This window comes from Acyrthosiphon pisum, chromosome A1 (genome assembly GCF_005508785.2).
Source record: "Acyrthosiphon pisum isolate AL4f chromosome A1, pea_aphid_22Mar2018_4r6ur, whole genome shotgun sequence".
Taxonomy (NCBI): domain Eukaryota; kingdom Metazoa; phylum Arthropoda; class Insecta; order Hemiptera; family Aphididae; genus Acyrthosiphon; species Acyrthosiphon pisum.
In genome coordinates this window covers 83110358-83128478 of record NC_042494.1, presented here as the reverse complement: position 1 = coordinate 83128478, position 18121 = coordinate 83110358, and the positions used below count along the sequence as shown (strand labels likewise).

The 18121-nt window shown below is 31.4% G+C and overlaps 1 protein-coding gene across 6 annotated transcripts in view; it reads right to left on the bottom strand.

Annotated features, from left to right (window-relative positions):
- LOC100160350 (transcriptional enhancer factor TEF-1) overlaps positions 1-18121 on the bottom strand; it is an 85737-nt gene that overhangs the window by 34891 nt on the left and 32725 nt on the right. For 4 of the 6 annotated variants that reach the window (XM_003245018.4, XM_008185635.3, XM_008185634.3 and 1 more), the window contains one exon: positions 14390-14522. The exons of the other annotated variants lie outside the window; for them this stretch is intronic. In XM_003245018.4, the coding sequence (XP_003245066.1) occupies positions 14390-14429 (40 nt within the window). In that variant the 5' untranslated portion in view covers positions 14430-14522. The remainder of the gene's footprint in view (positions 1-14389; positions 14523-18121) is intronic. 6 annotated transcript variants of the gene reach the window in all.

Here is an 18121-nt window from a genome sequence, read left to right as displayed (position 1 = left end):
ATTGACCAATTTATTGTGCTAATGATAATTTCCATTAATTGAACGCGAGTTAATATAATAGGTAATAATATAATATATAAAACGGACGGCCATATATGGCGCGCCTTAACGACCTACAGCACACGTTATTACTATTTCGAATAAACAGAAACGCATAAATGTCTGAAGGAAATTATAATAATATGTTTTAAAACTAGTCCGTCCGAGTTAGGGAAAGAGTATATAGTAATACAATATAATAGGTATGTTATATAGGGCGATTCAATGACCATGCCCCGTTGTTTCCTTTAACAATGAATTTATTCGAGTTAACATTTTTGGAAATTTTAAGTATACTTTATACGGATAGATTTTCAATTTTTTATTTTTTATACCATTTAAGTAGTGCGTAGACTTGTTTTTCCAAATGCTCTCACCCACCCTTAGCAAATTACTTTTAATGAAGATGATGATCCAAATCAAAAGTCGAACGAAGGGGTTTAAAGATATTTCAGTAGTCTTCAAACTAATATAAGTCAGTGATATAGAAGACCATATTATGAATTATGATGATTTGAAAATAATTTAAGTAATATAAATCTATCAACATTTTATAATTTGTAAGAATTGGCAGAGTACCTATAATAAATTATAGAATCACTCTGTATATTGTATTTATAGGATATAATATTATTTAATTATTATATCGTGTTTAGACAAGAGTTTCAAAAAATGGCGAGGAAATCGTGTTTTGAGGTCGGGGCGAAACGATGATAATATTGTATAATTTATATATTTATTTATACGTGCTAATTTTAATTTAAGTTATTCGAAATAAATTCGCGATGAGCGTTGACCGTCGTATGCGCGAATGTGAAATGGACGACGATGATGATGATGATGATAATGATTATTATTAGAGCGTACTTCTCTAACATTTAAAAATAAATATAATATAATACTATTTAGGCCCACTGGCCACTACCTACACGTTACTGTATGGGCGTGCTCAAGCAACTTTTTTAGGTAATTTACTTAAATTGTTCACGTTACCCTACGGTATAGGTACCGCATAATAGATAAATTAAAATAATTAAATATATTAGGTACCAATATCCTATAATCTATATATATAATATACGAAATATTCAAATACACTTAAAGGTACAGAATAAAGAAAATCTCGAGTCTATGAGGTGATGTTAAAATTACATGAGATATGATGTTATAATTACATGAGGGTTATTATTACAAAAAAAGTGAGTAATGAATTTTTTAGAACGAAATATATTTAAACGGACGAGTCGTCCTAAATTTTGATTTACGGGGGTGCCAGGACGACTGACTTATTACAAACTATTTATTATATTATCATCTTGGTTTTAAAAATTGCGTAGGTACTAAAATATTAAAGCCAACAGAACAACAGATTTATGCATAAATCTGTTGTTCTGTTGGCTTTAAAAATGGTTTAAAAATTAATCAACTAAATTCCAATATTGTTTTAGATTCTGAGCGGAGCGATTTATTTGTTTATTTTTTTTTTGTTTCTGCCATAACCTTTTGGGACTATAAAATGCTTCCATTCTATTCAACACCATCGTTTTTGGTAGAAAAGAGAATCTAGTTGGTACTTAGTGGAGTCAAGAGTAAAAAATTTCCAAAACTTTCAAAAGCGTTTAGAAAAAGGTGGGTAAGTGGATGTCGCTCTGCTGTACAGTAGGTTACAAGTGGGTCACTGTATAATGGATAGTATTAAATTTGAATTCAATGATATAATATCACTGTATAAGAAAAACGATTCTGAGCGGAGACGGTTTGTCAGTCTAGGTATTAGACATACCTAGCTATTATAGGTAGGTATAATTATCTATAGTATTAAAAAAAATTGACCTATACTAGGTATTAATAATAAATTCCAAATTAATCATATCACAATATCCATCAGGTAACGCGTTATACATCAACAACAAACCGTGGTACTATCAGATATATAATAGTATACTTTAGAAGTTTCAAGTACCCACAAATAATATTATACAATCATTACAATCACAACAAAATAAATAAAATATTTATTCCAGGTTTTTTAATATGTAATTTCGTCCAAATTTGAACTTAAAATGACTATAAAAATAAACTGTGCTTATGTATTTCTTAGAATTTTTGGCAACAGAATTAAATATTTACGTGAAATCTTGTTTTAAATTTTCAATCCTTAGATATAAAAGTTGAATATTTTATAAATCTTTAACTACATAATAATTATTCAATTTTAAATTTGATAAATTTTGTCAACATTTTAACTTCTAAACTAATTATAGAAAAAAAAACTAAAAAAATTGAAAATTGAAAATGTCCGTAAACAGCTCAAAAAGAGTCAAAATATTTTGAAAATTGTATGGTGTATAGGAAATGCTAATATAAACATTCAGTAAAATGTTCATTTATCTACAGTTATTCGTTTTTGAATTACAACAAAATAAGGAAATCGCTACATGAGAAATCGAGTGAATATCCAATGTTGTAAAAAATTGAATTTCAAACGATCATAAAAAAATTTAATTTGACTTTCTTACAGATATTTTTTGTTTGATAAAGGTAGATAATCTTATAAGGAATCTTGTATTACATTTTAAAATCTTAGATTTAAAAAGAAAAATTTTTACGAATTCTTAACTCAAAATAATTTGCTAGTTTTCGTGATTTTTCCATATTTTGTCAATTTTTGAAATTTAAATGCTTATAAAAAAAACTGTGACTAAGGATTTTTAATATTTTTCATCTGCTTTTGAAACAATATACTAGGAGCCTTTTATTAAATTTTTAACCTTTTTTAATCAACAAATAAAATTTTATTGATATTTTTAGAAAAAAAATTCAAAAAAAAATGAAAACTGACAATGTCCGTAAAGAGCTCAAAATAAGTCAAAATATTTTGAAAATGTTATGGTGTATAGAAAATGCTAATATAAACATTCAGTCAAAATTTCATGTATCTACGGTACTTTTTTTTAAAGTTACACCAAAAACCAAATTCAATTTTGTGAAAAATCGATTTTGCGTAAAAATTCCCGTTTTTCCTTAATTTTTCTTTTGTTTTTCACGGCGCTTTTGAAAATTACTGGGAATTTTGACCTCCTCAATGTACCAACGATATTCACTTTCCAATTGAACAAGATACTGAAGTTGAAAATCGAAGCATTATTTCGACTACTTATCGTGTAAACAGACACAAAAAAAATAAAAAAAAATAAAAAAAAACACACATCATTGTAAAATCAATACATTCATCGTTCCACTCAGAATCTAAAAAAAAAAAAATTAAGGAAAAACTGGGATTTTTAGGCAAAACCCGTTTTTGAAAAAAATTTATTTTGTTTTAGTGTAACTCTAAAAAAAATAATCGAATATATATGACATTTTCACTAAATTTTTATATTTGCAATTTCTATGCACTATACGATTTTTGAAATATTGCGACTCTTTTTGAGCTATTATTTACTTCTAAAATCTAAAAAATTGTAAGTACCTACCTACCTACACGTTATGGCAATTTGTTGGGTTAAAAACTATTAATTTGCATTGTGCTTGCATCGAAACCTCAGTGTGAAATATATTAATTCAAACCTTAAACAAAATATAAAGGTAGGTGGTAATATTTTCAAAAGTTATTCATAAAGTTTAAATATAATTTAAAATTTGTCGAAGGTGGCTTGGATGTAAATTTTTAACTTTTACTGCCTATTATAAATGTTTGAAATTGTAATACTTCTGAATCGTGTATAAAACTAAAATGTGCAAGCGAGTACATGGTAATAATTATTTCAGGCACATGAGAACAAATTGTATCGATTAATAATATTATATATTGCATGTACATATCATAGATATTACTGGAAATGTACAGATACGTTTCATAAATAATAACAATGGTTAAACATCGTTTCGGACGTATTCTATAATAATAAATTATATTAATATACTATATACACGGCAACTGAAAAAACTTAATGATGTAATATTTGACGCACTAATCGTGAGCTAAAAACGAACAATATTTATATTGCGAACGGATATTGATATAAAATAAACGATAAATTAATGTTTAAATATAGTAATTAATAGTATTATGTGATTGCCACACGTGCGTAAATATATATTTAAATTTTTTTCGATATCATACTTGAAGCGTATATGCCACTGTAAGTAAGTACCTATATTTATTATTGTTAAAAAATTCGTAAAGATCCGTACTTATATATTATAAGTTGATGTATATAATAGTATTATGAATAAGTGCTTAGTACAAAAACTAGTGGGAATAAAAGTCATTTGGATACAAGAGTAGGCGTGTTGCGTGTTTAGAGTTTATGTTGTACGTACGCTTTGCCTTGAATGAAAAGTTCTAAAAGCACCGAAAGGAATGATAATAAAAATATAAAACTTACACATAATATTATAATGACCTGGCTAAAAAGACGGAGGAAAAAACGATACGACCATACGTGATGACGCCATGAATGAACGGCGAAGGCGGCGAATGAAAATAGTTTCGGCAGAAAAGTCGTCACTCCCGGAGGATCGGAGCCAACGACGAGGAGAACGTGTGCCAAATTGTATAATTAACTTGACCAGCGGGAAGACGGAGCAGACGGAGCAGACCCACTGTGTATTACATACATAACACACACACGAACGCACATATTATATGTATATATATATATATATATATATAATATATGTATCATGAATATACGTTGGTCTCGGGGAGGCCCAAAGATATTACAATAATTGTTTTTGGCACTTGAGAAAAAAAGCGTGCGTTAACGAAATAAAAAAACCTATTTCAGAGCTGAAAAAATGTTCTATACGTATATGAAACGCGACACGTTAAAGACCATTAATCATACGAAAAACCTTGAAAAATATGAGTGTTTCGAGTAAAAAGTACATTTACAATATATCGAAGTGATCAAACTGAATACTAGGTAGGTATACAGAAAAATGATACGCGAGTGCGGTATATTTCTTCGATACAATAATTATCATTATAATTGCATGCATCCGCTATGCATAAATAATATCATAACTTTTGAAACAGAAAATATAAACATGAATATATTATAATATTATATATCAAGTGACGCGTTAATAATACTAATCGAATTTCAACGGATTGACACATTCTAACCAGAGAATCCGACATATAACAAAATTAAATATACAACGAACGTGCAGATTCAAATTAACATTATTTTACTGTTTGGGGGTCACCTACAGTCTTTTTCCTACAAAAAATCGCCATTAAGGACAATTTTATGGGCGATAATCATAGCAATTATAAAGTGTAAACACCACAAACGCGAGTGGTTGCTCTTTTCATAATAATCAAAATAAATTGTCAAAACAGACAGATTTTTGGACAGATGGAGAATGGAACTGGTTAGAAATGTAGTACTATATAATATTGTATACAATATTATATGTACGTCCAAGGGCCGATTTAGGGAGGATGTTTGGAGTGCTGAAGCTTTGCCTACCGTTCTGCGTATTATTAATTATTTTGAAAATTCGGTATAATTTTTGGTACAGCCTTCCCCGTGGTGGTGGCGTAGCAATTTTGAGGTACAAACACTGGAGTATGGGCCATCACATCACCGCCCCCGCGTCTGTCTTCGTCAGAGCACGTATATTACAGATAAATTTTTAACAAGGATCGAAAATAATGACAACGACGCAGTAACAATATGATAATAATGATAATATATGTATTATGTTTACAACGAAGAAGACAAGATACGATATTAAGTGACAAAAGCTTTCAACCTCAGTAGATTTTTAACCTAAGGTGCTGAGAGCGTGCGCTGCAGGTACCTACGAGAATAAGAATAACGTCTAAACATATATATTATAATCTCTCACAGGTCCCAAGTCCCTCGCGATTCGCGCGACCTACATAATAATCACTATTAATACCTAAATTGGTGGTTCTCCGGCATCCTGATTTGCATACGATTACAACACAACTACATTATAACACACATATATATATATATATATATATAATATATGCCTATAGCTGCTACTACCGCTCTACGCCGCCGCCGTTCGAATTTATCGAAACCAGTGCGTGCGCCGGAGACACCGCTTCGGAATATAATGCGTAAAATTTACATAATGTGTGTTGTATCCATGTATATTATAATAGATTATACATATATTTATACGGTTACGCCCCGCGGAGAACCAGCCAAAGCTACACGGTCTCCTGGATTCGTGCGGGCCGCCTTCCTCTCACGGACCGTTATACGTACGGTGCCGCGGCGATCCGACCACCACCGCTGGCACAGTTTTAATAAACAAACACATAAAACGACGTTCGCAACAAGTTTAACATACACTTAGATATTATTTATGTGTGTGTGTGTGTGTGTGTGTACACAAGAGGGAAGACTCTCAAGAAACATAATATGTGTCTGTGTGTTTATCGAGTTTAATTTCCGGAACAATACAAATAAATTATTTATTTTGAAATAGTGTTTTGCCATCGTATTCGGAAGTGAAATGACTGTCGTTGTCGAGAATTAAATTCGTAATTTTGTAATCTTTTTACGAGTACGTCTATTATTTATTAGGTATTTTATATACCGTTGTAATACGACACGCGTTAATCGTATCATATTATTAGACTAAAAAATAAAGCCCCGCTAAATCGAAAACACCACGATATCGGCAGGTACACCACCAGAATACGACTGTATTATGCGATAAATGTAGGTAAAAACACAAAAGACCGAATGCATTTTGAGACGAATATATAGACAAACGATATTATATAATGGACAGACGGGCTTTACCTGCAGATTACAATAAAATCGAAATTATATTTTATTCTGATAATTATTATATAATATATATTAACATATTACCCATGCTATTTTATCTGCGCAATTGCATTTACTGAAATACATACAAGTAGCACGTCGTGCGCAATAGAAAGGAAAACTTCACGATACAATATAGTATAATATACTATACACTGCTTGCTGCTTACTGACCCACATATATTATTTATTTTATTTTATTGCATTTTAATTGAAGTCGTACAACTAAATAATATGTACTGGGCGTCTGGGTTGCAAATTCTATCGATTGTACCTTTTTTGTATGTACATTCCACTGGTACGAATCATTTACCCGTAAAAAAACATGCAAATAGCAAAACTAGGTACTAACTTTTTCCCATAAAATAAACATTAACTCCATAGATATTATTTTATTTTTTTTAAATACATAAAAATGTGTAATTCATAATATCAGATTATGACTACAGATCAATATATTTTGTCGATAATATTTTCGTATTTATCTTTTTTTATTACAAGCAGGTACTATAAATGTATAAATATATTATCTTAAACGTAATAGCAATCATGAATCACTCTGTATATACAGCGTTTAAAGACAACCACGCCTCATACATTAACCTAACTTCGCTGGCAATAGCACATTTACATGATTTGTACACATACACACACATGCATAATGTACTTGCAGACACATAATAGCCATTCATTCTGTATGCGGTACGGCCTATTCTTTCGTTCGTTTTATTTTGTTCATTAGTAAGTGTGTGGAGACGGGGGAGGTGCATTTTGAAGTCTTAGATTTGAATACGATTGTACGCATAAGAACGGTGACGGCTAGCCAGGAGACAAGCGACTGAACCTGTAACGGCGTGTAAACAAGATAATATCCTATCCTAGAAATGCTAAAAAATGATAACAATAATAGTAATTGTTTCCTCTCGATAACGTCCCTCTGTATATGCATACACATGCGATATATCCGTTGGGCAACAACAATGATAAACAAGCTGCAGTCCCGCTGACGATGATGTTCGTCAAACCAGTTTATCCACTATTCACTCAAGATAATAATAATACTATTATACACTTATTATTCTTTCCCTATAGTGCCCTAGCTAGAGACACCGCCAACGAAGAAACAGACTTGCAGTAACTGCAGCGGTTATAATAACAATAGTACCTATAACAATATTATACCCCCTTCCTAGCCTCTATGCACGCACAATCTATGACAGTACGAGGTATTGTACAACGTTATCGTTAGGTCGGCGCGGAAAATCGTTGAAAAACCGAATACGTTACCGAAAAATATTTAAAATGAAACCGTGCTAGGTTTTAATTATAAAATTAGAACAGTAGCTGAATTCGGTAGTCCATCAATCTAATCACACATTAGTTACGATTACTCGATGTGATTGAACAGTCGATCGACAACAGGATGAAAAGTAATAAAAATCACACGACAAACGATATTATAATTTATACTACATGTTAACATCCCCGGGGAGCAGCGAGCTCATCGAGCTGTATTCGTACGGACTGTCGTCAACTCTTCGTCGTCGTCATCGTTTTTGTATGTGTGTGGATGTGTTGTCCTGGGATCGTGAGAAAGCAAAAGGATATTATACGTATATATTTTAATTTACGTTTTGTTGTCGCGTGTGTGAGTGTGTATACGAGAGACACGAGTGTGTGTGTAAAATACGAAATGTAGGCGGTGTACAGGTGTCGTCCGGAACGAAAACCGGTTTGGCGTCCACAATGGATCGGCGGTGTTTTTTTTTTCAGGTAACTTGTAGGTTACTCGCGACGTTGCCACATGTACCGGTCGCAGTCACTGCCGCGGCCGCCACCACACCGTGTCCCTTGGTCAGATGAACCGTATATAGAATATAGATACGAATATACGATAATAATAATAATAATTATTATTATTATTATTATTATTACTATTGTAGTAAATCGTCGTCGTATACATATTATACAAAATCCGTTTTGACACACACACGCACACACCATTTTATATACCTGAGAGCGGCACGACAATTGGACGGGGTGAAAAACGGTCTCTTGTTTACACGATCGTAAAAACGTCCCCCATTCATTCGGACGGACGCCGAGGCGCGGCGGCGGCATCGAGCAAATCACCGAAAATGTTTACCAAGCTATATATTTGTTACTATATAATAATAATAATATTATGTAGTTTACTATTTTGTTCATCACTACACTCCACTACAACGCGATACGCAATATGTACAATGCTGCAGGACTTCACGATAATAATGTGTATTTCAAAATGCCTGGAAATTGTATCAAAATCGACTTGTTGGTGCGGGGGTGGTGGAGGTTACCGTATTCCAGGAAATGACGAATACGGATAATGAAACGTGATGTGAAGCACCCCTCTCACCGTATATTTACCAGATTCGATCGCGTTTCACGCTGTATTATATTACGTTACCTTTCAAATCCCATAATATTGTATAGAAGGACGCGTTCCACGAAACAATAATAATCAGACTTTAACTGCAGTAACAATATTTAATCCAGAACGATTTAAGTACATTCTCATTCACATCAAATATTATATTATGTATTTGCAAAATAGAACGTTTCGACAATATGCACCATAACTGCATCGCTGCAGTTTATAGTTTACGAAAACATTTTAAGTTCATGTTAAAGCAATAATTCGGTAAATATTTTATCTTATTACTAAACATTTTGAATAAGAGACTAACTCGTAACGATTACGTGTAATCAGAAAACATGATATTTGGTCGACGATATGGTTTAGAGGGGAAACCACTCTTTGTGCGGATTTCTTACTGCACAACGTGAGTATACGTAATATTGAATATCGCTGTACATTATATTTTATCGTCGAGTGTAAAAAAACGTATATATAACAGTTATATATACGTTTTTTTGGAAACGGCTATAATAGCTCATAAGTTACGTTACAGTGACGCGCAGCCATTCTCGCATTTGTAGGTAGTATAACTGTACAAGTTCTACACAAAAAAATAATATTCAATATTGCTGTTTATTAAACTTAAATTCTAAATCATTTAATGTCTGAATTATATAAATTAAAATTCAAAATTCAAAATAATACAAAATTTAAAGAAACAAATATTTTTTATTTTTCTGAAAATTACAAGTGTGGCGGTGCCTCACTTGCCTCACCCCCAAAACCGCCACTGATATAACTATATAATATTGTTTTTATTCTTTCGACGACAACGATCGGTCACGTTGAATTCATTTTTTTGTTATTAACTACTAACCTAACCTATACCAGATGTAGTACCACAGTACCACCCTCCACCTATAGGTGTTTCTTAAATTGTATTTATGATTATGAGTTTGCTTTTATTTCATTCACGCGAATAGAATTATAATCAATCATCAATAATAATAATAATAGTAATATAGTGACCTGCGCACCTTTGCCCGTGGCGGTGCATTGTCGAGCTCATCGGAACGGAAAACGACTATCGGTAGAATATAAGTGGCGGACGTAGCTGTAGTTATATTATACAGCGTGAATTCGGATTTCGAGACGAATTTCGTTGCCCCGCGCACCAAAGACATTTTAATATAAATATAGGGACGGCGCTAAGCCGATATCAATGGACAACAACGCGTCGTGATGTGTGCGTGTGAATGTGTGCGTACATTATACATTTATCGTATCGTTATAGTATATAAGGCCACCCCATTGAACACGCCTGTTCCGAGAAATACGTCTCTCTGTGTATAAAATGTATAAATGAGTGTGCGTGCGTGCGAGATCGTATACCTATACAGTATACAGTCCTGGGCGACTCTATACCGGTGTGATTCATCGTGCGCACCTGCACCTCCGCCGACCATGCCTCGGCCCCGTCTCATCATATTATATACGTGTAATATATTATAAACTCATAACCTTACGATGACGGGTCCGACGGGGCTCCTCCGAACCGAGACACGTACACGACGACGACGTGATATATATAAACGGCCGCCGTATGTTGAAAGATCGAAAATATAATAATATAATATGTAAGTACGTGTATTTCAAAAATACGCGGGCGATCATTGTTGACCATTATACAATGTTACCATATATAATATAATAGTATAATAGCCGCGCAATCCAAAATCCGCAGCTACGGCCTACGCTGGCGAATGTTCGATTTGTGAGCGGGGAAAAAGAAAATGATGGGTAATCGAAAAATTGTATCCCGCACGTGATACGATAGCCGTATCGTTTTCGATTTAAAATTAATCACACGTTTTCAACCCTGCACAGCAACATGGGAACACCCATACACCCCGTCGCTGTATACCTAATATTATATTATATGCGGTGTCTTTAAAAATTACATTCGACCGCATTCCGACGAAGAAAAAATTCCGTATAGGCATAATGTATATTATGTAATATTAATATTATATATTTATATTTTATACCTACACATCATATAAGGCAACGACGTCGACGTGATGTTGCAGTGCAGTAAACGCTATAAAGTAATTATTATTTGATGAAAACAAAAATAGTTCTCGGAAAAAAATGGAAAGAACCTCGCGTATGGATATTATAATAATGATTTATTATTTATATTATTATTATATAGGTGTGCAGTACGAAAATGTTTATTACGGAACGGTATGTGCACACATACTTCAAAATAAAAAATAAAAACAAATATTCAAAAGTTGAATTCGTTTGTTGTATACCTATCTACGACAAATATAATATTATATAGCGATAATGTGTGTAACACAACGGTAGTTTTTTTTCGTTAAACGTTATTTACAAAAAAAAAATAAAATAAAAATTTTTCCTTGTTAATATTATACGAATATATTCGAAATTGTTTGAAATTTGAAAAATAATAAACTTTTAACTCGAAAACAAATAAAAATTCAAACACCATACCGGCGTGACGTGTTCACACACACACACACACACACACACATACCGTTCGTATATATAATAATATATTATATTTCGCAGTATACGATTGTAAACATGTAATATGCATACGCAGAGGTAGGACTATGAATCATCACGGGATTCGATAAATCTCAATCTCAATTCTCAAACTGTGTTTAATCTTTTTCATTCCGCGTTTCGCGTAAACATTAAAATACAGGATATTGTAATATCATATACGGTTCTTAGTTCTTACGTCCTCAACAAAAAGCAGTCTGACCAGAAATCCAAAGTATAGTAGTTACCTACCAGGAACGGTTGGGCCATAAGGAAATCGGGAAATTCCCGATGGGCCGCGTATAAATAGTAAATAGTAGGTAGACGTAAATATAATCTATTAATTAATAGATATTACCATTGATTATAGATTATTCATTCAATGATTTAATACAAGTGTAATAATAACACAAGTATACAACGTCTACAACAGAAACTGAATAATAATATTAATTATCAATAAGTAATAACAATAACTGTAATCAAAAAATCAACTTCCGTGGACAGTAAAATCTATAAATAATGGGTTTTTCGGGTTGACGTCGATCATATGGCCGGTGGGTTGCGGGTAATGACGACGAATTTTGACGATACAAGTCGGACGCGGGTCCTTAATATGAATACCTAATAAGAATATTTGTATTTGAAATTTATATTATTTATATTTAAGAATCAATCATCATTCAAAACCTCGATATCAGCACTTGGCAGTTCAGCACAATTTAGTTAATTTTAAAATTAAATTACTAAGTACTTATCTAGGAAAAATTCATAAAATATTTTATATTACAATAGTAATAGTTGCAAAAACGAAAAGGAGGAGCTGAAAAAATTTAAGACAAAAATAAAAAAATACTACTTTTAGAAGCAAAGGCAATATAATAATTTTTCAAGTCTTAGAATAGCAAAGTGAGTTTTAGCTGAACTTTGTTATTATAATAATAATATATTAATAATTTAAAATATTAAACTGTTACTGTACAAAGTACAATAATCTATACAATATATTTTATTGATAGAGAATGAGAGAAACAACATATTTTGCAAAATTTTTAATGCAATAAGTACCTATTTAATTTTTTTTAATATTAAAATATACATTAAACTATTTTAGTGTGATATTCAACTAATACTTTTAAAAATTTTAGATAATATTTATCTATAAGTATAAATTATGATTTATCGATTTAATAACAAGGCTGGTCAAATTAATGTTTTTTTTTAGACTCAGTTCTTAACTTAACTTTAACTTTTAAACTCATTAATACCCATCCTAGTATAATAATTATAGATTTATTTTTAGAGTAATGATAGCAATACGCCAATACTAGCTTGTATTTGTTTTAACCTGACTAAATTAACTCAAAATCAATAATTTAGTACAAGGATTTATCACACCCACGCATCATATGTGTTACTTTTAAATGGTATCAAATACGATTGAATAATATATTGTAATTGTATTTTCGTTATTTTTTTATATCGATAATGTAAAACTGATAATATATAATATAAAATTACCTACATTCTATTATGTAACATTTATATTATGTAGGTAATACTAATGTCATTCCATTATTATTATTTTTATTATTACATTTTATTGTTAAAGGTTGACTTTATAATAACACTGATTACAGTAGACTACCCTTTAATATACTAAAAAAAATCACTATCTTCAGTATGGTACACTTGCCAATTGCCCCAATCTCCCAACAAATAGTGGGCCGGTAAAAAGTATTTTCCCTGGCTGGTCCGAAATTCCAATCCGTCCCTGGTACCTACCATCGTTATAATAATATTATATATTTTACTTTGGACGATTTCGCAGCTGTAACGCAGATTAAAACAATAGTCTTACGTGCAATCAATAATGTCTTTACATTTAGGTCGGTCGCTCATATTACTATATTACAATAATCGAGGCAGAAATATTATAACGCGTACAGAACACATTAAACACCTACACAATTATTTCGCGATGCTTATTATAATTATCATTACCTATGTAACGAGTAGAAACTGCAATAAGACACCACACCGTGTCTGTATAATGTATATAGACAGGAACCTAAAATTATACATATATACCTACGTTAATACGTAGCCTACGTAACAACTAATAATAAGGTAAATAATATCTTCGTAATAATAATAATATGTCGGATTAGATAATCTGATTATAAATATATTATATACATTGTTGCGCCGCCGAGCCGAAAATAACGAGAATTGTCACGGCACTACATATTTGACTATACATATAATACTCCTATACGATATTTTACACGGCAAAACTAGTCTGTGTCATATTCGTAACAATGATGTCGATGATGATGGTGATGATGCGGATGAGGTCATTGGACGTAAGAAGTCGAATGTGTTGACCTTACATCGTGTTCAATCATGTGTTGTCCGCACAAAATATTAAATATTTATATATAGGAATATATTATATTATGTTATGAGGAGCGAGTACACGCGTAAACCTAGTTCCTAAATATTGTATCTCCTAAGACTATATTCTTTTTTCTGTTAGAAAACATACCTGGGGACGTCATGCTATCTTCCTCCGACAACGGGTACATCTGAGAAGCTGGCTCATGTACATATAACCCTTTCTGTACTCGTATTACGCCGTTGGCAAACGCGTGACGATTTAGCTGGATGCTACGAACGGGCTGAGATGAGGCCAAACGAAAACATAAAAAAAAATAAAAATAAAACAAAAAAGTGAATACAAGTTAAACAGAAAGTTTTATGACAAATAAAAAAAAGAGAAGAAGAGAAAAATAATCGAAAAACCTAAACGCACGAAATTTATCTAAAAAGAACTAAAATAGTTCATCAAGTCGAATGAGCACTTCACCAAAAGGCTTAGGTTTGGTTATTATAATGGTATTTGTGGATTCTGCGTTTAATTATTAAATGTTTTAATATTGTAAATTATTCAAGTTTAAGTCAGTAAAAATAACGTGTTTTAGAACATTATGTTCAATATATTTTTTATTATTATAATAACTTATTATTATTAATAAGGAATTTTGTCTATTATTAAATAAGCACCACAAAGTAATCTAGTAAAATTAAATAAAACACGACCCAGAGGAAGACCACTTCAGCGCTGGTTAGATTGGGTAAAGGGAGATTTGAACCAAGTGGAGGAAACGGAAGTTGGCAAGTATGGAGGATGCAGATAACAGAGACAGAGGGAAGAATTTTTTTGTAAAAGCTATAAAAAAATACAATATATACAATAAGTAATAATAATATAATATAGGTATTAGTACACAGTGCTTTCTTGGTATATTTTTACGTACGCCTATATTGTAGTGTGTAGTAAAAAATTAATTAAGGGTGGTAAAGCGAATTACGAAATTATAGTGTACAATAATGAATAATTAGTGATTAACGCGTTTATATTATTTTAATGATATAAGTTTAAATTTTAAAGGTAAAATGTCTGTGCTGTAATTGTACAGTAATTTAATAAAAACAAAATGTTGTTTACGACTCTTGAAATATCAAATTTTAAGTATAGAAAAATGAAAATCGCATTATGTTTAGTACTGTATTTGTGTTGCATAAAATAAGCGCCCCGTGATACTCTATAAGAAAACCTAATACCTTTAAAGTATGATAATAATATACTTAAAAACGTAATCGGCTTTTAGACGAAAACCTCCTTTATTATACTATGCGGAGTGAAATGAAAAAAAAAGAATTGACTGACACGAAAATAATAAAGAAATTAAAATAATTGTACAAAGAACATTATCCTATAACGTTCTTTGTCGCGCGTTGTTCGTGTGTCTTTAAACACAAAAGGTATATTTTACTCGAACTTTTTTCTTCTTCAAATATTCTTTACTTAACAATTAATGCTTAATAATAATATTGTTTTCTTTAGTTTTCTATAACAAAGCAACTACCCACTCAAATGTTCATGGAAAAGTCAGGTATTACGATTATTCAACATTTTTATTTGGTAAAATCTCGTATCCGTATCTATATTACCGCTGTCATCACGGATTATTACAAAATCGCTAGTAATAGGTATCTACAATTATCGAAGAACCGTGCGATTCACCTAAGATAAACACCATCGGCGGCTCTTTAAACGACTCTGTATTAATAATATGGCACTGAATTTTTTAAAAAACAAATTCAAATATTCAATTGGTCAAAGCAACAATGGAATTACAATTGCTGGCCAACATGAAATTTATGGGTTCACACGGTTCTCGTATAGAAACGAGCTGGCGATTAACTTCCAGACGAGACGGCATTTTTTCAAAAAAAAACATTTTTTATACTCTGCCGCTGCTATTGCTCAAGCGCACAACTATTCTTAGATGTGGGTAAATAATAAGGACGCAATAATTTTCATTTCTCGACCTACTCGAATGAAGAAAAAAAAAAAAAAATAATGAAACGAAAAAACTCCATTTCTGTCTCTCTTCCTCTGGAACGACAACAGGATTATTGTCATCGGATGAAACAAAAACTGCATTCTGCCGATCGCCATTGAGGCGACGGCAAAAATACTACGAATACTTTCAGCTATATTACCAATACCATACCTATACAGCAAACATTTACCGTACAAAACCGGTTCCCGCATTTTATTAAATTATCATTATACATTTATAGCCGTTTATTCGGTATATTGTATTATATATTTATTATTTATATATATTTTCTATCTTACTAAATCGATTACCTACAAATTTGTACGACTCTATCACCACCAAATAACATAATGACTGATTAAAGGAAAAAGGCGGTAATACCAAGTAACAGTTTTATACTTTTTAGGAGACGAGAGCAAAGTCAAAATTTTCAAGTAAAATGTGTAAAACTCGTCTTTTTCACTTCACGTGCTGTGAGTTCGAAAGCTGAAACAGTCGGCCATCTTGTTTAAAATACACCCATGCCTTTTGCCTTTAATTATAGCTTAACGCATTTTATCTTTTACCAATCGATAAATAATATGTATGTATATTGTATATATACACCAGTGTAAACATTATGAATTGTATACCGGAAAATAAATCTCGTCGATGGGATTTTTATTGCTGCAGTGTCGAGAAAAACATAATATTTATAAAATAATATTAAAAACTTGCCGAAATAAAAAATTATTATAAATAACCGTGTGCAGTATTTAAAGTCTCTGGGATTAAGAAGGGGAAAAGTGAAAAGCTAGAGGGTAATTATCAATATATATTATATATATTAACTATCGCAAGTTTTTTAAACTTAAAACAAGGTTTGAAATAGGAAAATGAATATATTTTGATTCATTGTGTTATCCTTATCACACAGTTGGTTTATAAATGATATATTTATATTATATGATTGAAAGAGCTGGTCTCTATTTAGTATTTGCATTTGACCGGATTTAATTTTTCAAACGAAATTATAATATAACATCTTGTTCTTGATTTCTTTATTCTTTATACATCAGCATTTTTTTTAATAACTACGTATTATTTTATACATTTAATGTAATATATTTGAACGAAGAAGACGTTTGCTATTAAAAAAAAATTATACATTATCGCGATATTATCATGACTTTTTGTAAGCCCATAAATATGGTGGTTTATCCACACGCTGCACAACACAAACGAGTCTATTGTATAGTTGATATGGAATCATCGTTGTCTCATGTAACCGCAAGCACAATCATAGAAATATCATTACAGTTAACGTTAGTATATATTAATAACAATATAGAGGTACTGACATTTATAGGTATAGGCTTATGTTTTTATTATCACTTAATATCACATTGTCAATTATCTATAATCAGTATTATATGCATATATATTGTAGTATCGCTATATAAATATACTGCAGGTATTGGACCCTGCAAACTGCAATATCGCAGATAAAAATATATACATACGATACAGTCATCGATTTACAGTTCAATGTAATCAAACTGTGATCAAGGCCTAGGTTAGTCCAGAAAATAATATATCATTAATACAGCTCGTTAAAACAATTAGCATTATACGTGACATCCATTTTTTTCTTCGATTTCAATAGTAAAATTTCATTAAAACACAACTATAAAAAAAAATAATAATAACGACTTTGCCGCTAGTCTTTAGGTTATATATTATGTTTATATACCTATATTATTATCGAAACGCCGTTCGCGTCGAGTGTACAATATTATTATGTAGTTTAATGGTTTAAATCGTAAACCTATACACATAATGATAGTTTATCATATAAAAGCGTAATTATAAACGCATCTGATTATATA